This window comes from Chiloscyllium plagiosum, chromosome 10 (assembly GCF_004010195.1).
Source record: "Chiloscyllium plagiosum isolate BGI_BamShark_2017 chromosome 10, ASM401019v2, whole genome shotgun sequence".
Classification (NCBI taxonomy): Eukaryota; Metazoa; Chordata; class Chondrichthyes; order Orectolobiformes; family Hemiscylliidae; genus Chiloscyllium; species Chiloscyllium plagiosum.
The window spans coordinates 26,777,408-26,801,283 of record NC_057719.1 but is presented as its reverse complement, the minus strand read 5'-3'; the positions used below and the strand labels follow the sequence as shown (position 1 = coordinate 26,801,283).

The window sequence follows — 23,876 nt, the reverse complement described above, 5'->3', positions numbered from 1 at the left end:
GGCAGGAATTGAACCCGGGTCTCTGGCGCTGTGAGGCAGCAGTGCTAACCACCGTGCCACCGTGCCGCCCATATCTCACTTACTCTTACCCATCGAAAAAATGAATTTGGAAGGAACATTACTCCTTTATGTGTGTCAGTTGGTTATTTGTGATTCCATGATATTTAATTTGGACCGTTAGCATCCCCGATCACAGCAGAACCTCTTTACAGAAGGTGTGTAGCCACTAACATGAATTGAAATACAGTTATAGCGTTGTATAGTACAGAAACAGACCTTCAGTCAAACTCCTCCAAGCCGACCAGATATCCTAATCCAATCTAGTCCCACCTGCCAGCACCTAGCCCATATCTCTCTAAATCCTTCCTATTCATATACCCATCCAGATGACTTTTACATGTTACAATTGTACCAGACTCCACCACCTCTTCTGCCAGTTTATTCAATACATGCACCACCCTCTGCGTGAAAAAGTTGTCCCTTAGATCCCTTTTAAATCTTTCTCCTCTCACCTTAAACCAATGCCCTCCAGTTTTAGACTCCCCTACCCTGGAGAAAAGACCTTGACTATTCACCCTATCCACGCCCCCTCATGCTTTTATAAACCTCTATAAGGTCACCCCTCAGCCTCCGACACTCTAGGTAAAACAGCCCCAGGCTGTTCAGCCTCTCCCTAAAGTTCAAACTCTCTAACCCTCGCAACATCTATGTAAATCTTTTCTGAACATTTTCAAATTTAACAAAATCTTTCCTGTAGCAAGGAGACCAGAATGAAATGCAGTATTCCAAAAGTGGCCTAACTAATGTCCTGTACAGCCACAACAAGACCTCCCACCTCCTGTACTCAATGTACTGACCAATAAAGAGAAACATACCAAATGCCTTCTTCACTGTCCTGACTACCTGCAATTCCACTTTCTCCGAATTATGAACCTGTACTCCAATGTCCCTTTGCTCAGCAACACTTCCCAAGACCTTACCATTAAGTGTATGAGCCCTGCTCTGATTTGCCTTTCCAAAATGCAGCACCCCACATTTATCTAAATTAACCTCTATCTGCCATTCCCTGACCCATTGGCCCATCTGATCGAGGTTCCATAGTACTGAGAGAACCTTCTTCACTGTCCACGACACCTCCAATTTTGGTGTCATCTGAAAATTTACTAACCATACCTCCTATATTCACATCCTAATCATTTATATAAATGACAAAAGCAGTGGACCTAGCACCAATCCCTGTGGCACTCCGCTGGTCACAGGCCTCCAGCCCAAAAAACAACTCTCTGCCAACAACCTGTCTTCTACCTTCAAGCCAGTTCTGTATACAAATGGCTGGTTCTTCCTGTATTCCATGTGATCCAACCTTGCCAATTAATCTCTCATGCTGAACCTTTTCGATCAACTGACTGAAGTCCACATAGATTACGTTCACTGCTCTGCCCTCAGCAATCCACTTCATCGCTTCTTCAAAAAAACTCAAGTTAGTGAGACGTAATTTCCCACCCACAAAGCCATGATGACTATGCCTAATCAGTCCCTGCCTTTCCAAATATGTGAAAATTCCGGCCCTGCAGAATCCTCTCCAACAACTTGCCCACCACTGATGTCAGGCTCACTGGTGTTTAATTCCCTGGTGTTTCCTTACCACCTTTCTTAAACAATGGCACCATGTTAGCCAAACTGCAGTCTTCTGGCACCTTACTTGTGACTAACGATGTTACAAATATCTCAGCAAGGGACCCAGCAATCACACTCCTAGCTTCCTACAAAATTCAAGGGTACACCTGATCTAATCCTGGGGATTTATTCACTTCTATGCATTTTTAGACATCCAGCTCCTCCTCCTCTGGAATAGGGATACTTTTAAAGATGTCGCTATTTATTTCCCCACATTCTCTATCTTCCATATCGCCCAGAGGAAACACTGATGCAAAGTAATTGTTTAGTATCTCACCCATAACCTGCAGTTCCATATATGGTGGCCTTGCTGATATTTAAGGGCCCTAATGGTATAGACTGATTGTCCCAGGGTTAATGGTTACTATCAACTCCAAAGTAAAAAGTTTTAATGTATGTCTGCAAATTGATGTTAGGAGTAATTTTCAGCATCTAGTAATGTATGTTCCATCATTATTTTTAAGCAAGTGTTACATTGTCAATAGATATCTTCAATAAGTGTTCCTTTTTGCAGCTCTGTTTTCACTCACCATTAAAATATTACTTCACTTTTTTTAAACTGAAAATGCCTACGCTGTGATAAAAACCTATTTCTTTCGTTCCTTTGTGAATTTGATCATAACCTCTCTCTAGAGAGGACATTTAATTAGCTTGTGACCTGCAAGATATCCAATGAGACGGGTTTATACATTTGATTACAATAAAATAGAAGGGGGAGTGGTTAGAACAAACCAAATCCCTTCACAAACATGCTTTAGCTCATATTTCCTCGAGAAAATAGTTGAAACAATGCCATCGCTAACCATGTTTGCACCGAAATCGGCTTCTGGTATCTGGATTTAAACAACATATCTGGTTTTGAATGAACCATTGAACTTGCTACAATTTCCCATGGTTAAAATAAGATATCATCTAACTTCCTGTTTCCTTTTACAACGTTTTGTTTTAGCCGGCAATTGGGTGGAGGGAGGTCGTGGAATTAATTATGTGCACGAGGAAGGGATCATCCATCTGTATTTAGTGTCTGTCTGTTCTCCTCTGAAGCTAAATATTTACACGTCAGAGAACGTTCTGTTGCCATTGAACACAGTATCACAGGAAACAGCAGTCCGGAAAACGGACACTGGACTATTTTCAATGACCTATAACAGCAGAGGTTTTTTTCCGCCTCTAAAAATCATATACAATAATAGAATGCATATGATAAGTCACAGCGGATCTCAGAACTCAGGCCAAGATTTCACCTTAACTATTTAATCACACGTAAATATGTTTAGACTCGCACGCTGGTCACTATAGAAGAATGTAAACGAAACTTACATCGCTATTTTGATATATGTTACAATTCCAGTTTTAGATGACACTTTGGAATGTTTCTAAAACAATCTATGAAACATTTTACTCTTCTGAGTCTTACCTGAAACAACTTGCTTTTATTTTACACAAAGTGCAAATAAGTTTGTTTCTACTTAATGTGCGATATTTGTTACTTTCACGCCGGTCTCCTCATTAATTAGAGGTGCCAATACATATGTAAAATTGTATCGAAAAGTGTACTAAAATTAAACTTTAATATACAATGTATACAATTATCCTTCTCACCACACAATAACGCGTGTCTGATGGCTATAAAACCAACAATTCTACAGTAGTTGTAAACTCGCTTCCACACAATCTTAACTGGTTCCTAATAATACGAATGCAAGGTTGTCACCATTTTCATATTCCCATTCATCCCTTGTGAAAGATTTTACTTATGTGATCTCTCACCAAATTTTTGTGACATTGAAAAAAACATCTTCTAAATGAGAGTCACGGTTAACTCTCGTGGGGATTTGAATTACAAGATTTCAGGCTGCTTTTCCACTCTCTCTGCGTCGTTGGACCCAGTATGCTTCCCTCCCCATGAACTATCAGATTACACCAGCACCAACTTGAAATGGAGCTCGTATGCCGGCATGGTCGAGTGAAATCCAGGTTTAAGGTTGAGTTTCTGGCGTCTTGAGGGGAACAGAAAAACAGACAAGAGGCCGAAGAGTGAGCCGTGCCTTTGCAGTTTCCCTGCGTTAGAAAAGAAATTGGAAGGAAGCAGACGCTCTTGGGATTTAGCTAAAGATCCTGGCGCAGTTCCGTGACACACACACACAGCTCCCATTGTGTTAGCCGCTGCTTTGCACATCTCCTAATTTGGATTTACCGGGAAACTCATTTCCTGAGAGTGGAGAGGGAGGCTGGAAGAGTCGGCAGTGACTGACCGGCACCGAGAAGAGAGAGAGAGAGAGCGATGGCGAGTGGCTGGCGCTGAGGACCATGCCGGGGGCTGGAAAAGAGCAGCGGCCGCTAGCCCAGCAGCAGCGGCACATGCTGAAGTGTGTGGTGGTGGGGGACGGCGCGGTGGGGAAGACCTGTCTGCTCATGAGCTACGCCAACGACGCCTTCCCGGAGGAATATGTGCCGACCGTGTTCGACCACTATGCAGGTGAGAGAGAGAGAGGCCGGTGACTCGCCCAGCCACAGGCCTCTGGGTCCGGGCTGACCTCCAGACCCCGGTTAAGTCTTTTTCCTCTTTTTTTCCCCCCCTCCAGTCTGGGCTCTTTGTTACCTGTTTAGGTCGAGATGCTATCCGGTGGAGGGGGAGGGTTGAGGACTTTTTTTGTTGGTTGGGGTGGGGAAAAGATAAGGAGATGGCTGAGTGATGGCTACACAGTAGACCAGCCAGGCGCTCACTCAGCAGGGTTAGATTTTCCATGCTATGGGTGGCAGTTTTTCCTGTAAATAAAGTGATCTCAGGCGAAAAGAATCTGAGTTTGCAAGAAAAAAGCTAAACAGCAGTTCCCGCGGGGGGGGGAGGGAGAAGTCCTGGAAAACTTGCTCATGTGGCTCAATTAATTGCAATAACTACATTGAGTGAGTTAAGTTGTCCACTCTCCTCCCCCTCACCCAAGTTTCACCCCAGGATCTGTGGGTGGGAGTAAATGATCACGCTGTAGGCATGCGGCGTGCAAGCACACATTTAGCCAGTATGGGCTCCATTCCCATATATTTATTTGTGATTGTGTGGGATTGCTGTTGTACTGTTGCAAATGAACTTCGTCTCAGGTTTCATGAATGTAGATTTCAACAACAGTACTAGTGCACGCCATTAGGTTCCCTATCACGGTAGCATTTGAATAAAATATTGGATCACACTCTTGCTTTAATTGTACTTTTTCTATTGCATGCTTTAAATGATCTTAATCCAACAAATCTGGACTGTTTTGCTCCAAAGAATTGTTCATATTCTGTTTATTTTGTGCCGTTTCATTTGAAACGTAGATAATACAAATTTGTTTGGAGTGAATAAACTTCAAGTTCAGAGCAGACTATATAGCCTACATTATATAACACTACTTTTTAACTTGTATTAATATAAATATAATATTTGCATATTTAAAAAGGTACATACTTTTAGATCCTTTTAACTTCTAAGTGATAAAGTAGTCACCTGAATGCATCTTTTTTTTAAACTGTTGGTACCTCCATTTTTGTTTTGTTTGTTGGTTTCCCAGTTCTGACCAAAGATTATATTCAAATATTAATCTGGTTTCCCATAGCAGATGCTGTCTGACCTACTGGACGTTTCTTGCATTCCCTTTTTAAATTATATTGTTTAAATTTTTGAGCATGAGAGGATGCCAACCAGATAAATCTGTTAAATTAACTAATTTATACCTATCACAATTTGTGACATTGTTCCATCAATTATTTTTAATAAAATGACTGGCAATAAATATTAATTATGAAGTTCAACATCTGCCATAAAAATGTTACATTTTAATTGAATTATTACTTGGATGATAATCTTGTTGTCTTTGTAGCATTCTTAGTGAGTCAGAGGTCATGAGTTTAAGGGTCATTGCAGAGATTTAAACATATTAGCATTGGACTGAGAGGGAACTGTACCTTCAGTGGTATCAACATTCATGTGAAAAATTGAACCAGTTGTGGTTTGCCTCATAAATAAGTGCAAAAGATCCAGTGGCACCATTTGAAAAGTAGTGATGTTCTCCCAAAGCCCTGGCCAATGTTTATGATTCCGTTAAAATCTCATAAAATTATATGAATGCTGTTGCACTGCTTTTGCAATCACAGAGTAGTTAAAGTATAGGAGGAAGCCATTTGGCCAATTGAGATTGTGTTGGCTCTTTGTAGCAGCAGACCTACTGATCTTACTCCCTTGACCTTGCCCCTGCAATTATTTAGTTTGAAAGCAATGTTTGAATCTGCCAATGCTATCCTTTCGGGCATTGCATACCAGATTATAATGCTGTTTTTTGTTAATGGAAGTTTTTTTTTCAAGTCACCTTTAGTTTTTTTGCTTTCATTTGTGCACTCTAGCTCTAGAGTTTTGCACCAGTTGCAACAGGATCTCTCTATCAGCTCAGACTATAATTTTGAACACCTCTGCCAAGTTTCCTGTTGACCTTCTCTGCGTTATGGAAAGCAAATCAAATGGGACATTGTGCTGTGCTTGAATTGCCTTATCGTGTTTCACTACATTTCAGAAGTATTCATTAGTCATACGGTGATCCAAGAACACCTTAGTCAGTGATAGATACGGGTTCCAACTTTGGGCTTGTGTTGGCTAACACTGTGCTAATTCGATTCCTGATGAAGGGGTCCTGCCCGAAACATTGATTCTCCTGCTCCTTGGCTGCTGCATGACCTGCTGTGCTTTTCCAGCACCGCACACTCTTGACTCTGGTCATCAACATCTGTATTCCTCACTTTCTCCCACTGCACTAATCCTGACAGGTTTCAAGTGTAGGGTAAAGATGCACTTGCTATGTGATATTTAATCTCAGAAGTTTACAGTTCAGAAGGTATCTGCACCAATTCTCTGAGCATTTTGACATGGGGCTGATTAGATTAGATTCCCTACAGTATGGAAACAGGCCCTTTGGCACAACAAGTCCAGACCAACCCTCCTAAGAGTAATCCGCCCAGACCCATTCCCCTACCCTATATTTACCCCTGACTAAGGCACCTAACACTATGGGCAATTTAGCATTGTCAATTGACTTGACCTGCACATCTTTGGATTATGGGTGGAAACCCATGCAGACACAGGGAGAATGTGCAAACTCCTCACAGACCGTCACTTGAAGGGGAAATCGAAGCCGGGTCCCTGGCACTGTGAGACAGCAGTGATAACTGTTGAGCCACTGTGCTGCTCTATATTTTTTCCCCGTTTTTAACCCTGCACATTGTTTCAGTTAAATAATTGTCCAATACCCTCTTGAATGCCTCTGGTGGGGACAGGTTTAGTTGAGACATTCCAAAGACAATATTCCTATTTAAATAATAATCATATGCAGGTCGTACATTCAATTATCTATGTTAACTATCTTAACTATCTTATCTTCATTATATTTGCTTCTTTTGTGAAAAATTTAAACCTCTGCTCTCTCTTTTATAAGTCAATACAGTTTCTCCCTATCCACTCTGTCCAGACCCTCAATGATTTTCAAGACTCCTGTTGAATCTCCTCTTTGCCATGTCTCCAAGGAAAACAGTTCCAACTTTTCCAATATGGAAGTGTCTCATCTGAGGAACCATTCTCTCAAACTCCTCTGCACTCTCCCCAACTCTTCAAATCTGTCAGGATTCTTCTTCTATGATCAATGCTTTTACGTCCTTCCTCTCGGGTGGCACATACTCCAACTGAGTTCTAACCTGTGCATTGTACAATTTCATTATAACTTGTTGTATTTGTACTTTATCCTCCTATTTGTGACACCTAGGATACTGCTCAATTAATTAATACCTCTTTCTACCTGTCTTGCTATCTTTTTAATAAATCATGTACATATGCCTCCAGGTCTCCCAGCTCTTATACACCCTTTAGAATAGCATCCTTTTTGTTTTCTATTGCCTTGAGTTCTTTGTACTAGGTGCTTCACCTCTAACTTTTCTGCATCGAACTTTGTCTGCTACCTATCTGCTCACTCCACCAATGTTACATGACCACCTCACTGATTTTTGTTTTGATTTTTATTGTCATGTGTATGCAAGTGTAAAAGCACAGAAGTTCAGTGACAAGTGTATAATATTGCCACACAAGGCACCATCTTAGGTACAAGTACCTAGGTATAGAATCTTAAGACTGAGAGGAAAAAAAAGTTTAAAGTTAAACACTGCAGTAAGTGTAGGATGGCATAAACGTACAAAGTAAGGTTAGAAGTCACACTTTGCAGACCTTCTTAATTTTAACAGAAAGTAAAGAAATAAAGCTGAAAGTTCAAACAATACAGTCTTTAAGTGCGTAGCCACGGTGGGACTGCGCTTTAAGGAATCACCTCAAGACCACACTGGGCCACTGAGAAATCGCCATGCTAGGCCAGATGGTTTACAATTCTGCGGGTTCTTGAGCCATCCTCTGACTTGTCGATCTTGGGAGTGCAGGGGACGAGGTTAGATGATTAATTTATATTGACCAAAGCAATATCTGATGCCTGGAGAACTCCACTAGAAACCTCCTTCCCTTTGGAAAAATACCCAGTAACCATTATTTCTATTTCATATGCCTGAGCTAATTTTGTATCCCTGTTACTACTGTTCCTTTTATTACAGCACCTATAACCTTCCTTTCAAGTTTGTGTGATACATTATCGAATATCTCCAGGAGGTCCATGTATACCACGTCAACAGCCTTCCCCTTCTCAACCTTGTCTGTCACCTCTTCGGGGGGGAAAAAAAATCCCAACAAGGTGGACACCATTTTTCCCAAACAAATGCATGCTGACTCTTCTGTATTTATTCACATTTTCCATGTCACCATTAATTCTAAACTTAATAATTGTTTCTTGAAGTCTCCTGACCACTGAAGTTAAACTGACTGATCTGTAATTGCTGAGCCAATCTTTCTGCTGTTTTGAACGAGGGTATAGTTTTGCAGATTTCCAATCCTCTGGATCCACCTTCAAATCCAAGCAAGATCGAAAGAGACCAGTGCCTCTAAAGGTTTAAACAATTTCTAATAATTAATTATATTTCTCTCAGCATAATGTTACAAGCTTTTATTCTACAAGTTTTCTTTTAAAAAGGAACACAGTTCAATACAAGGCGCATCTGAGGCCCAAAGCTTTGTTCCTTTAAGGTCTAATTGTAGCAATTTAGAGATAACCATCTGAAGTTTTACTAGATTTCTAATACATTTGGAATAAGGCAGAAGTAGACTATTTAACCTCTTTTTGCCATTCAGCAAGATAATGGTTGATCATTATGTTTCAAGTTCTACAATCCGCTCTGCTCCCTGTAACATTGATTACCTTATCAAATAAAAATCTACCTCCACCTTCAAAATATCTATTTTATGTTATGTGATTGCTGATGTATTTTGTGTACAATTTAATGAATTTCCATAAGTTATTAAAATTGCTGCCTGTAATGTCCATCTGTGGCTTTGTTCCTATCTCTCTTCCTCTGAAATACTGGCTTTTTGTTGGGAGTATAGTTCAAAGTTTCAGTATGCTATTGCTCCCTCTGCCATGTCCCAATAACCGTTCTTCTCTTGAATCCTGTTGCTGTGCATCAGTCTGTACATTTTGTGGGGCTCACCAGCCAAGCCTAACATTGACAGAATACCCACTTGCAAAAGTGTTATCTGGATAGTAGAAAGCAGGATAAGAAACTCTTTCCCAATTTGGTTTTTTTTTTAACCAGTTGTGATGTCCCTAGAGCTGTACCTAATTTAGATTAGATTAGATTCCCTACAGTGTGGAAACAGGCCCTTCGGCCCAACAAGTCCACACTGACCCTCCAAAGAGTAACCCACCCAGACCCATTTCCCTCTGACTAACACTACAGGCAATTTAGCATGGCCAATTTACCTAACCTGCACATCTTTGTGACTGTGGGAGGAAACCGGAGCACCCACAGGAAACCCACGCAGACACAGGGAGAATGTGCAAACTCTACACAGACAGTTGCCCGAGGCGGGAATTGAACCCGGGACCCTGGTGCTGTAAGGCAGCAGTGCTAACCACTGAGCCGCCGTGCCACCCCCATTTAAGCTATATTTTTATTAATTTGAGCATGCGAGAAGTACTGTAACTTTAAACTGTTGATTACGCTGTAGGTATTCTCATTCTGGTACTCCTTAATTAGGTTACAACATTTAGCAAGATGTGATTGTGTTAGGGACCTCTTTCTGTGGGAAACACCACAGAGATGAGTTGTTAAATCGAGTTGTTTTGTTGACATCTTCCCCATTATGGTCTGAGAACTTTTTAAAAACTCTTTCCAAGTTATAACATTTGCAGGTTTGAAAGATAGGCTTGAGACACAAACCCAAGGCTAAAATGCTGCAAAGCTGCAACCATGTGAGATTCTTTTTTTAACAAAAAAAAACAAAAGATACAGGATGTGCTGATCAAGGGTTGGGTTTGGTGCAAGATACAATAAACCTTTGTTCATGACATGACATCAGACTTTATTGGGTGGAGCAATTTGTGTTGCCATTTCTGGTTTGACCTTGGATGTAACATCAGTTTTATTTTTAACTGGTGTACAAATGAACTAAATATTTTTAATTAAAAAGCGTTTATAATTAAAATATGGGTGGGCAAGGCAAATGCTGTCATAAAGTGGGCTATACATGAAGGAAAGTACACTAGCACAAAATCAACTGTTCAGATCAATAATGTATTAAATGTGTTACCAATGTTGTTAACCCTGCAATCAATCACTGCTGGAGCACACCACAGAATATATTTTTCTTCTTTGGTCATATGTTCTGTTAACTTTGCACTGGTGGGACTGTTAGGAGAGTTACCATATGGCAAGTTCCACTTGTGGGCAATGTGATTTGAGTAGAATTGATCTGTAATTTTATTTAACTGACTAGCTCCACGTGTTAATGTCCTCCAGCTGTTAGTGCAATGCTGTAAAGCTACTGCTTTGTTTTAGGGTTTTCCTGTTGCATTTCAGGTTATTGTTTCAAACTCTCACAACCATTAAGTGCTCTGATTTCAATATGTTCCCGTGAATCTGTTGTAAAATGGTGTCTAAATAGGAGAATATCCAGTTTTGAATGCAGTATCAATTCTGTGTTTCACAGATGTTGCATGTACAATTTGTCAAGAATAGCTGGTTTCTTATTTTAATTCCCTTTAGAGTGTAAACATTAGATTTGCATTCCATTACAGTGAAACATGCTGTTTATTGTATAATCTCAATTGGTTAAAATCCAACTACTATAATAAATCACTGCTTCAGGAAAATGGAACATGTAATTTATGCAACCAGTATACTATATATTCTTTTAGACTATTGTTTAAATGGTATAGTAGCACAGCATTTTACAGTAACTTCACTGTGCAGCTCTTATGAAAGTAGTATTGTTACTGAAAAATTGAGTTAGCCAATCAATTGCTCATTCTTCTTCTGGATGTCAAAGGAATAACATCAGGACAAAGTAGCAGTTCATATTTGACTGTTGATGTGCCATAGCTAGTTTCTCCTTACTGTACGTTATAGTTACTCTATTTTGGAGCCAAACAAAACTGAGAGGAAAATCCCAAAGCGGTACTTCTGTAGACATCATTGCACTATTGTAATTTAACAATTTTGCCTATTGTGTAGCTGAACAATGAGGCCCAAGGTAATCCAGTGTTCAGTTTGTAGCCAGTTGAAAGTAAGGACTGCAGATGCTGGAGATCAGAGTCGAGAGCAAACATTAAATTTTTGAGTAAATGACACAAACTACAATTGTTTTTGGTGGTTAAAATGTTTTCAATTAATAAATATCCTTCTGAAGATATAGATATATCTGTAAGCATGGTAAGAGGATGAAAATACATCTCAACATTTGACAAATAAAACTGGAAAAGCACAGCAGGTCAGGCAGCATCTGAGGAGCAGGAGAATCGACGTTTCGGGCATAAGCCCTTCATCAGGAATTCCTGGTTGGAGGGGGTTGTGCCCGGGGTGTCGACTCTCCTGCTCCTCGAATGCTGCCTAACCTGCTGTGCTTTCCCAGCACCACACTCTCGACTTCAATTTGTAGCTAATGCAGATTTAGCTAAATCTCAGCCAAAGTATACAATAGGCATCATTGTCCTGGGGTTAGGGAAGGGAGGGGGGGAAAATAACCTGTTAGGATTCCCAAATTCTGGGGATTAAATGTTTGAAGGTTCAGCAAGATTACAATCAATGTTATGATACCTGCTGTGAAATAGCCTTATCACATTTGCAGCACCCACTTCCGAATAGAGAGAAAAAAAACCAAGTAGAGCGAGGATTGCTGTCTATGGGACAGTTCACCAAGAAGCTGTCACTGACTTTTGGAGAAGAAAGGGCAGAAACGAACTAATTCTTGTAAGGGATGGGAATAATACAAGCAGGGTATAAAAATCATGACATTTGTCGGGGTAGCTTGAAGCTGAGTACAAGATAAGGCAACAAAACAACTGACTTGTGCTGTGATATTTCATAATTTCCTAAATTTGAATGGTTTAATTCAAATGGGTGGCCCAGTGGTTAGCACTGCTCCTCGGATGCTGCCTGAACTGCTGTGCTCTTCCAGCACCACTAATCCAGAAACTGCTGCCTCAGTGTCAAGGACCTGGGTTCGATTCCACCGTCCGGCGTCTGTCTGTGTGGAGTTTGCACATTCTCCCTGTATCTACCTGGGTTTCCTCCCACAATCCAAAGATGCGCAGTTTGGGTGAATTGGCTGTGTAAAATTACCCATAGTGTTCAGGGATGTGTAGGTTAGGTGCATAAGTAATGTAGAGTAATAGGTAGCGGAATAAGTCTAGGTGGGTTAGTCTTCAGAGGGTCTATGTGGACTTGTCGTGCTAAAGGGCCTGTTTCCATACTGGAGGATTCTATGATTATTGAAGAGCTCTGTGAGGCAGGTTCTATCTCAAGATGTTTACTGCTGTATATTTTGCTACAGATGTTTACGTATACTGTTCTGATGTTACTAGCACTTATGGAAGAAAATTCTAGAGTACTTAGAATTACCTTTTAAAAATATTTTACATTTCAAAAACAAATAGTTCAAATTAATTATGAGAACAAAGTTGTGGGAGTTCTTAAAAACAAAGTATAATAATACTGATCAAGGCTTGGGACATATGACTTGTATAAACTGTTCAGTAAATTCACCTGGTCACCAATCAATAAATTGAGTTTACAGTATATGTAAAGGAAGGATGGAATCACATGATAGGTTACTGTAACCTGACATATAGCCTTAGAATAAAATTTAATTGGTCCCTAACTGATTCACATTGACCATGATGCACAATTACTATGCGAGATAAATCATGCAACCAAAGAGAGCAGGAAACTCTGCATGAATACATTACCATAGATGTGCTGTTCATCTAAGAAAGTCTGCTGTGGATTAAAGCAAATATCTTGTGACTACATCTAATTTCCTTTTCAGCCCTTTCATTTTTTGTCAGTTTAGCTAATATGATTCTTGAGATAAATTTGGTTTTATTTCTGGAATGCTAATCAATTTTCATAACTATTCTATCAAGGGCATTGACTTAAACAGTTTTATTTGTCAAATGTTGAGATGTATTTTCATCCTCTTACCATGCTTACAGATATATCTATATCTTCAGAAGGATATTTATTAATTGAAAACATTTTAACCACCAAAAACAATTGTAGTTTGTGTCATTTACTCAAAAATTTAATATTTGCTCTCCACTAGTAACGTATTGCATTTTATTTAGCTGATCCAAGACAATTCAGTCCATTGTTTTGGGGTAGTTAACTTTTGTTTTTTTTTTTGAAATTTCAACTTGGTCTTAAATGACCACAATTTCACGAGTATGTAAATTCAAAGGAACTTATTTGAATCATTGCTGTCTCGCAATCTCTCTCTTTCATGTGCTTTATAACATTCCACTGACTTTAGTATGCAGGCATCAGCACATTTATTAAATATTTAATGATATGGAATCTGATTTGCCTAGACCCATGAGACCAACCATTTTCAAAGTTATGAATATTTTGTCTGAGATTCAACTTTATTCACAGTAAGCACTTCAAATTAACAAAACAAAAAGCAAATGGAAAAATAATTAATGTTTAGACACTATTTATTGAACATTTCAATGAGAACTGTAATCTGTTTTATGAAGTGCTCAGGCAGATAAATGTTTTCCAATGCTGGTTTGTGGCTGAAAGTTTTGAGGGCGAGCACTATTATTTGCACTGAACTTCTCTTGTATCCTTAGTTCTGTTGCAAATATGATGTTTTACAGGGTGGCTATGTTTAGCTGCGTCTTCAAATTTAGGTTGAAATAGAGTAAAAATGATCATGTTATCTACTGAGGTCTATCCAGTGACCAGTACATATCACTTAGTTGCCTTGGAAAACTTATGCTTGGGTTGAGCACCATAAAAGGTAAAAGCAGATTTTCTCAGATGGTTTTGAGCAGTTCAAAATGATAAAAAATGAGGGAGAGAGAGAGACTAGGAAGAGCAGTGCTGGGGTCTGTAGAGAGAAAAGAATGGTTTCCTTATTACCTACCAGGCAGAATGTTTGTCCACTAATCAAAGAACGGCAACCCGCGGCAGTTGAAGGGCACGGAAAGTTTCATCTTTTTGATTTTGCGAGATGGAATCAGCCAGGTCCGACATATATACTTAAAGTCAGTCCATAAATTCTCTGGTTTGAAGGAAAGGATGTTTGGTTATGAGGTGTTACAATTCTGAAAAACAGGGAAAAGTGAACTCACTAGAGGAGAGTTTAGACTGCAGTCTTTTCCAGGAAACACTCTTGTGGTAAGTATGCTCTAATGTGCTGCATGGGGTTATCATCATGTGAAGACATCAATAATAGTTATCTTTTTCTCTAAATTTAAAGTATTAGCTACCCACTAAGTATAGATGTTGCTTTTAGGTTTTGTTTTGTGACTCTAAAAGTGTTATAATGTGAAATCATACTGTGCAGTTTAAGTTGGTCACTGGGAATTCAAGCATCTTTTAAAAGTTATTGCTTTATTTTGGGTTATAATTTTGTCACACATTATACACTATATAATTACTGAAGACAGTATTGTCAGTTTTTCATAAATTAGCACTGGAGTTGGTCTTAGCACTTACTGAAGGTATGTTTTGTATTTTTAGAGACTACAATTCTTTCCATGTTGTATAATCTTTCCTTACAATTGAGATGTCTCATCCTGTTTATTCTGTCGTGCTAATTTTAGTAAAAATACTTCATCCTATATGGGGCACCTCACACTGCTGTCCTGTACACTTGTTAATCAATGTGCAAATTGCTGACAAATCAAACTGAGATGTATTTGAACTATAAAGTTAAATATCCTGTTTTTGAATTGTTTGTGAGATTTGCTAATGGTCGCTGTAAATTGTTGACTGTCATCCCACTTTCTTGAGAATTTAGACATTTTAAAATGGTAATGATTTGACTTAATTCTCCTAAGGTATCCAAGTTGTCTGTAGAATACCAAATCTGGCAGTACTATCAATGGGGCAATTTATGCTGCTCAGAGTAAGTGCAGTACTGTTTTGTCAATCCCATTCTCTTTCCCAAATTCACTTAATGCTTTCCTTCATTTACGAAAGTAGCTTTAAAACTTATAGATTCCACTTTGACCATCAATGCTATGTTCTAACAATTTACTGTAGCAAACAACATTTTCCTGGAATGTTTTTATTCTTTGCAAATGGTTTCTTCACCTCCTGGTTTCCTCCATTTTGAAAACTACCATCTTCAATATTTTTCTTAAAGCAAGCTTTTCTCCTTTCGTCAACTCCAAGTATACACTTTGATATCTTCCTCTGATTAGTCATTGCCCCTCGGCAGATTCGTCTACAACAAAAATTGGTTTCCGTCTACATGGTGTTGACACCCACTTCTATCTTTTAAAACCGATTTCTCAATGTTATTCACTACTTTGATTCTTAAGTATAATTTTCAGCCCACATCCCCGAAGTCCACACCATGATACACACCTTATCACTTTCTTAGGCTGAAATAAAGAGGTGTGTTCACCCTCTTAATAAGTCATTCCATTGTGTCAAACCACGCAAAGAATTAAGGCCACCAAGCTGGGGGCCAACCCTTGGCACACCGTGCCACCTTAGGCATTCATGCTTTCCATGGCTACAGCATATGTCATCTGCAGAATGCACTGTAACAACTTAAGGCTGCTTCGATTAGCCTTTCCAAATCTGCTGAGTGGGCAAGAACATTAGATATGAGTGAACACTATCATTTGAAATCTCCCTCTCCAAGGCTCGCACCATCCTGACACGGTAAAATAGAATTAATCCTGCATCGCTGCTGGGTCAATATCCAGAAAATCCCTACCTTTTTGGGTGTGAATGCACAAGGACTGTAGTGGTCAAGAAGGTGACATGGTGATGCGTCCTCTTACAATCCAGAATGGACAACTTAAAAGTTACACAGCACCATGTTATCGTCCAATGGGTTTATTTGGAAGTGCTGGCTTTTGGAGTGCTACCTTCCACAGGTAACTGTGGAGCAGGATCATAAGACACTGAATTTGTAGCAAAAGATCACAGTGTCGTGCAAATGAAATGACATTTTGAACAAACCTAGATTGTTAAGTTAAGTTAAGTTTGTTCAATATGTCTTTTCAGTTGCATGACACTATGATCTTTTGCTATAAATTCTGTGTCTTATGATTCTGCTGCACAGCTACCTGATGAAGGAGCAGCGTTCCAAAACCTAGTACTTTTAAATACACCTGTTGGACTATAACCCGGTGTTGTGTGATTTTCAACTTGTCCACTCCAGTCCAACACCAGCACTTCCACATCATGACTACAATCCAGAATGGAACAGTGCTGACCTTGCTAGTAACACCACATACCATGAATGAAGATAACCTAATAATCTCTTGGCTAGTTTTTAATTCCTAAAGCTTGATTAATTCTGATGGTTGTAAAACAAAAACAGAAATTACTGGAGAAACTTGGCATGGGTATAAAGTTCTGTTCACACTCTCCCTTACACCAGATTCCACTCTCAAACTCATTCTTGTTGATATATGTTGATTCTGTTCTTTTTCCATGCCTTTCATGCCCAATTTTCATCCTTTTACTTAAATCTTTTTTGTCTGAATCTTGCTCCCTTCCCCTCAGCCAAAAATGAAAATATCCATAAGGAATGTTTGTAGCAAGTAAGCAGCTGAATTATATTTGACAGGAAAGGGGAACTGTTTTTTTTGGTGAAGGAATTCAGGCATTGTACAAATTAAGAATAACAGTGAATAAACCTCCCCCATAAATCTTGATCATTCAAAACCCTAAAATTTCAAACTTGAGACTAAAATTTCACCTAATCTTTTGATTCTCCAATTCATTTAAGTCCACCAAATGTATTAAACTCCATTTATTATTGACACTTCAGATTAATCTCCAAAAGTGTTAATATTTTTCAGGGACAGTCTATGTAGATAACCATGTAACATACATGTACATATTAACTTTGTGAAAATCTTGTTCAAACCTCCAAGCATACATATCACTTTTTAAACTTCCACATCTTTAAACAGTGTGATTGAACAACGTATTTTGCTGGGTTAAGCAGCATTCCCCATTGTTTGGAATTCTCATGCAACCAGGAAAAATTTCAAAGAAAATCTACCAAGTTTCTTCAAAAAACTGCCAATTTCCAATGTGAATATGTTCACCTATGTAGTAGTTCTTAGTGCTGCCTGTCGTCTCCCCTCATGTAGGCCCCATGACACCCAGTTGAATTTGTGTATTTTATCCAAAATCTTTCACCCACCAATCTACAAAGTTGCCTAAGAGTTCCAACACAAGGACATGTGGTTTTGACATTGAAATAGAAAATGGAAATACGTGAAAGATTGGAGAAGATTGAAAATTTAAAAATGATTCCAGAGGGCAATTAGGCCTAAATCCCCATCTCCTCAGCCTTGACAACAATTGTTGCTAAAGACGCAAATTTTAGTTCTTTTTATGATCCTAATGACATACAATCAGAGTATTCAGAACCAAGCAAATATGTTGCAGTCCAATTTAGAGGTAAGTTTTTTTTGTTTAAGGAACACAAGAGTGCACTGTATTGGGTTTCAAGAAGAGCAATTCTCATACAATCTGCAAATTCATGTAATCAGCATCGCCATTGCATATATACAGTATATCAGGTAAATGGGAGTTTATTGTATTTAATTATGATAAATGTTTGTTGAAATCCACCACTAACTAAATGTTGCCAATCTTGTTAATTCATACATCAATGAATCAGAAATGAAATGATTTTTCCTGTATATTGGTGTCTAAGATGGCCTCTTGCCAAATTAAGACCAAAATATAAAATATGAACTGAAGTTAGTATCATATTATAGGTTATTCATTCTGTTGCCCTTGCGTTTGTGATTTCATTGACCATGTTAACTAAAATAAGGCATTTGGCATTGCAGACTTAAGTATTGACAATCAATTTTCAAGAGGAAAGATTTGTTCAAACCAAAAGCTAAGCAGCTGAAATCTTGTTACAAAAGTAGCCTCCAGTTCAAGCCATCATACAATAAGTTGCAATGTTCTAAATGCTTGTATTTGTAAGAAGTAACAAGTGTAATTCAAGTGTGTTTACCTTTATGCAAATAGAATTTGCTATTTGTTGAATGTTTAACATAATCTATATATAAAGCACAGGGCTTGCCAGTAAAATCACCATTTTACATATGGATGATGGTATGCGGCTCTTCCTATTGGGTTTTGCAGGGTTTTTTTGGATAGGAAACAGCAGATTTTTCAGCAATTCAGGGGAAAAAGTATCATGTAATCTGCTGTATTAAAGCTACAGCACTGGCTTCATAAAAAGGCAGGATTTAATATTAACAGCTTTTGAAGATTTGAATATTTTAAGACCTCTTGCAGCTTTGAAAGGGTTTTCCATTATTTTTGTACGTGTCTTATATAGACTAACAGGATTTACTTTATTGCTTCAATGGCACTGGGCCTTGTCTGAGAACTTACTGGGTGAGAGCCAGTGTGGGTGTGATAGATTGGGACATGCTGCCTTCTATCGTGCCACTCTATCTAGTAAGAAAATGAAACAAATTTTCCTGACTCGAACTATTTACCTCAGTAAAATGTCTTGCCTCAGCGTATCCCCATGCTTTAAAACGTACACTGCTTATTTGTATTTCGGGAACAGGGTATTGAGCACAGCATAGAGCCAGATTTCTCAATCCCAGAAGCGAAATGTAGGTGGTCAAAAGTAGGTAAATCATAGAACATCCGCATCCCACACGTGAATTAAAAACCAAAAAAAAATCTTGGCTGATCTGATTTTTAACCACGACTCTACATTCCTGCATATTCCTGATAATCTTCCATCCACTTGGTCATTGAAAATTACGAAATTGGGAGGGATGGTGGTGAGTTGCTTACTTGAACCACGGCAGTCCATGAGGTGTAGCTGTTTCATTGGCTGTAAAGTGCCTTGGCAAACTAGTATTTTGCATCTCATTCTAAGCATTTAAAATATTTAAAAACCTGCCCTCCCTTGAACAAATGTAAATTCACTGTGCTATTGGGGAAGGGCGTTCTGGGATTTTTAAGCTAGTTGACACTGGTGGGAATGCTGTTCAACATCAGGATGGTGCCTTGCATGGTGGAGAACTTGGAGATGGTGGTGCTCTCTCACTGGTCATAGAGACATAGAGATGTACAGCATTGAAACAGACCCTTCGGTCCAATCCATCCATGCCGACCAGATATCTCAACCCAATCTAGTCCCACCTGCCAGCACCTGGCGCATATCCCTCTGTCCTGTTAGGCCAGTATTTCTCCAAATGGGATCTGGAGACCCCCAAAGGGTTCGTCAGACATGCCAAGAAATAGTTGAGCAGTCTTCCAATGCGCAACAATTGATGTGTTCATTAGGAGGTGGGTTTTCTCCCACATTCCAAAGGCTGTGGATTGGCTGTTCTAAATCACCCATAGTGTCCAGGTTAGGTAGATTAACAATGGTAAATGTGGGGTTATGGGTATAGGGTGGGGGAGTGGGTCTGGGTGGGATGTCCTTTTGGAGGGTCAGTAGAGACTCAATGGGCTGAATGAGTACCAAGGTGTGCTGGCTAGAGGCTTCTCTAGGACTCCATAATGTTTTTAGAATTTGGTCAGCCTTGCAGTCCTCACAGCCTTAAAACCACCATGGCCCCAAAACACTCCTCGCCAATGTCACCCTATACCTACCAACCAATCCCAGATGCCCCTCCTTCTTCACAGCTAATCCTCCAGTACCCAAAATAGGCAAATCTCGATTAGTTTATTTTTTTTTTAAATTTCTACCCAAACTTTTAAATAGTTGCCTTAATTGTCAATCAAACTACAAGCTCAGTCCCTGCCTACTGAGATTATAACATTGGAAACTGTCAAGCATTCATAATAATGTATTATCAGCCTCAGGGGGAATGTCAACAAAGAACTCAAACTGCAAAACCAGATGCTAGTGTTCTTTGTTATCCTGCACTACATTGCAGAGGCGATTTTTTTTTTTAAACTTCCAATGACAGCTGCAGTTTGTCTTAAAAATATCACGTCATAATAGTTGTACAGATTGTATCCATCCTTCAAGAGCACATGGCTCTTTCATCAATTTGTGGCTGCAGCATTTTAGGTTAAGTCCTTGCAGCAGCCAAACTGGGGACCGTTTGAACTCAGCACTGTGTTTTTGTGGCTTTGCAGAGTTTGAGTTGTGTGAATTATTTTCCAGAATACAGAGGAACCTCGATTATCTGAAGGACACTGGTGAGCATTATTTCGGTTGGTTACTTGAATGCTGGATCTTGCCGGATAATCTGATATTCGGATAATCAAATGCCCGATAATTGAGGTTCCTTTGTATCTCTCTAAAAATGGAAGCTGACAAGAAATGGGTTCCACATGATATTTCTAAAGGTCTATGGAGGCTTGATGATAATACAAAAATCTGACCTTTTTATCTTTGTGGCTCCTACCAGGTATTCCACACTTCATATGTGAATTAATAAATCAGTGACTTGTATTTATGTGTCACTCTGAGTTAACTGCAAGTGTACAGGAAACCCTGGGCTATTGGAAAGTGTGCAAGTGAGTGGAAACAAAGCTGCAAGCTATAGGCCTTTTTATATTTGTGTCCAAGTAGCTTTTTTTTATTACTTAATATTTTTGGCTTCTCTGACAACTTGATTTCCTACATGTCTTTGCAAATGAAGTTGACTTTTAGTCACTTTGTGTTGTGGAAGAATACTTAGTGTGTGTCTACTGCAATACCTGATTTCTTTAACTTGTTTTTCTCTTCTGTGAGTGTGTTTGTGTTTTGTAAGAAGAGGTGCTACTTCTACAAAGGAGATTTTAAACCTTGAAGCCCAAGACACTGTAGCCAATGATGGGCTGAGGGAGCAGGATTGAAGAATAGGCCTACTCTTGTAAATTTACTGTCGCCTTTACCTTAATTCCTTTAGGCATTACGCTTTAGTGTTCAGGAATTTAGAACATAGAACAATACAGTGCAGAACAGGCCCTTCGGCCCTCAATGTTGCACCGACCTGTGAACTATTCTTAGCTTGTCCCCCTACACTATCGCAAAATCATCCATGTGCTTACCCAAGGATTGTTTAAATCTCCCTAATGTGGCTGAGTTGACTACACGAGCAGGTAGGGCCCTTACCACTCTCTGTGTAAAGAAACTGCCTCTGACGTCTGTCTTAAATCTATCACCCTGCAATTTGTAGTTATGCCCCCTCATACAAGCTGACGTCATCATCCTAGGAAAAAGACTTTCACTGTCTATCCTATCTAATCCTCCGATCATCTTGTGTGTCTCTATCAAATCCCCTCTTAGCTGCCTTCTTTCCAATGAGAACAGGTTCAAGTCTCTCAGCCTTTCCTCATAAGACCTTCCCTCCAGACCGGGCAACATCCTGGTAAATCTCCTCTTCAATGCTTCCACATCCTTCCCGAAATATGGGGACCAGAACTGTACACAATATTCCAAGTGTGGCCGCACCAGCGTTTTGTATAGTTGCAGCATGATATTGCTGTTCCGGAACTCAATCCTCTACCAATGAAACCTAACACACTGTATGCCTTCTTAACAGTACTATCCACCTGGGTGGCAACTTTCAAGGATCTATATACATGGACTCCAAGATCCCTCTGCACATCCACTCTACTAAGAATCTTTTCATTGACCCAGTACTCTGCCTTCCTGTTATTCTTCCCAAAGTGCATCACCTCATATTTAGCTGCATTGAACTCCATTTGCCACCTCTCAGCCCAATTCTGCAGTTTATCCAAGTCCCCCTGAAACCTGTAACATTCTTCCACACTGTCCATTACTCCACCGACTTTAGAGTCATCTGCAAATTTACTAACCCATCACCTATGCCTGCGTCTAAGTCATTTATAAAAATGACAAATAGTGGTCCCAAAACAGATCCTTGTGGCACATCATTAGTAACCAGACTCCAGGCTGAATATTTTCCATCAACCACTACTCACTGCCTTCTTTCAGGAAGCCAGTTTCTAATCCAAACTACCAAATCACCCTCAATTCCGTGCCTCTGCATTTTTTCCAACGGCCTGCCATGTGGAACCTTAGCAAAGGCTTTACTGAAAACCATGTATAACACGTCAACTACCCTACCCTCATCTACATGCTTGGTCACCTTCTCAAAAAGTTCAATGAGGTTTCTGAGACACGACCTGCCCTTGACGAAACCATGTTGACTATCTAAAATCAAATTGTTGTTTGCTAGATGATTATAAATCTTATCTCTTTTAATCCCTTCCAAAACCTTTCCTACAACAGACGTAAGGCTCACTGGTTTATCTTGTGTATTTTGCTTACTGCTGCAGCATACAAATGTTAGTTCAGTTTTTTTTTTGCTTTTTTTTAACGGCAGATGCAGTCTTCCTACTCAACAGCTGTCTGTGAAATAGTGACTTTTTCAGTTGAATTCTGGGAAAGTGGCACGCATTAGCTAGCATTTTAAGTCCCAGTTTTCAACCTGTCTATAATTTTCTATGTGTCTGAGAAGACCAGATATATAGTTTAGTGTAATTAGCTGGAGCTGGGTGCTAATATCCAAAGTAAAACACTACTAATATACAAGTAGTTTAAAAAGTCCAAAATCAGCTTCAATTTCTGGTTGGGCCTTTTCAGCGCAACTTCCTTGTACTTTCTAGAATTCAGGAGAGAATAGTTAATTCTGACTGCCCATTACAATCCTTCATATCTTTGTATCTCAGACTTATTCTTGCTAACATGAGTATGCTGTTTGTAAAGTTACTGTCATTCATCCTCAGTTTTGGATGCTGCATTGTGATAGTTGACTTCTCTTGGCAGGGTCAGTCAGGCACTACTGTTGATGTAAGATTAGATTGTTTGTCTGACAGCTTCATTGTCTGAAACCTGAGACAGGCAGCACCAGAGTAATTCATGATGCTTTTAATGGCTGACCAGCCAGCCCCTCTCGATGGTAGAATTTTATGCAGTGGCCCTATCACCGCGGGGTGGGGGTGGGGACATGCTGGGGCTGGGATAATTTCCATTCACCACTTCAATTCTCTAAGGTAATAGTGCCAGACCATTGGGATCAATACCATGATGAGTGTATTCATCACGGTCACCAGACATATCCTCATATTAATCATTTGGTCATTCAGAACTTATGTTGTTTGAAAAGCAGACACTTTGTCAAACGCTTTCAGCTTGCTCTCATAGCATTTCACAAGAAAGGGGAATGTTTTTACACCACATGAGAAGAGCATGCTGGTCATTTATTGAGTGGACTATGGTGAAGGTGTTGTCATTGGAGAAAGGGCAAATCAGTTGATACTGTGGAGCTTTGCTTAAATTTAGACCAGGCTGACACTGATTTGTCCAAGCATTTGCCCCCTGGAATGAACCAGAGAATGGCCGTTACTTATTTTGTTCAGTTGAAACAAATGCCATGTGTGTACAAGGCCCTGTGTGCAAAACATGTGCCTGACTGTCAATCCTGAATTGGTTGTCAGCATAACGCTTAGCACAGTGTTGTCCAATTGTGGAATCATCTCTAATGTTTAGAGCTTTGTAAGTACAGGCTGTTTGGATATGGTCGATACCTTGCCTGTTGTAGATAGCTGAAGGGATAAACTATTTGTTTGATTAGGTCAGCCAAAGTTTGGGACAT

The 23,876-nt window shown here is 39.5% G+C and overlaps 1 protein-coding gene across 1 annotated transcript in view; it reads left to right on the top strand.

Moving 5' to 3' along the window:
• The first annotated feature begins 3,746 nt into the window (after positions 1-3,746).
• rhoj (ras homolog family member J) overlaps positions 3,747-23,876 on the top strand; it is a 42,953-nt gene continuing 22,823 nt past the window's right edge. The window contains exons 1-2 of the mRNA XM_043697221.1: positions 3,747-4,175; positions 15,340-15,360. Coding sequence (XP_043553156.1) covers positions 3,988-4,175; positions 15,340-15,360 — 209 coding nt within the window. The 5' untranslated portion in view covers positions 3,747-3,987. The remainder of the gene's footprint in view (positions 4,176-15,339; positions 15,361-23,876) is intronic.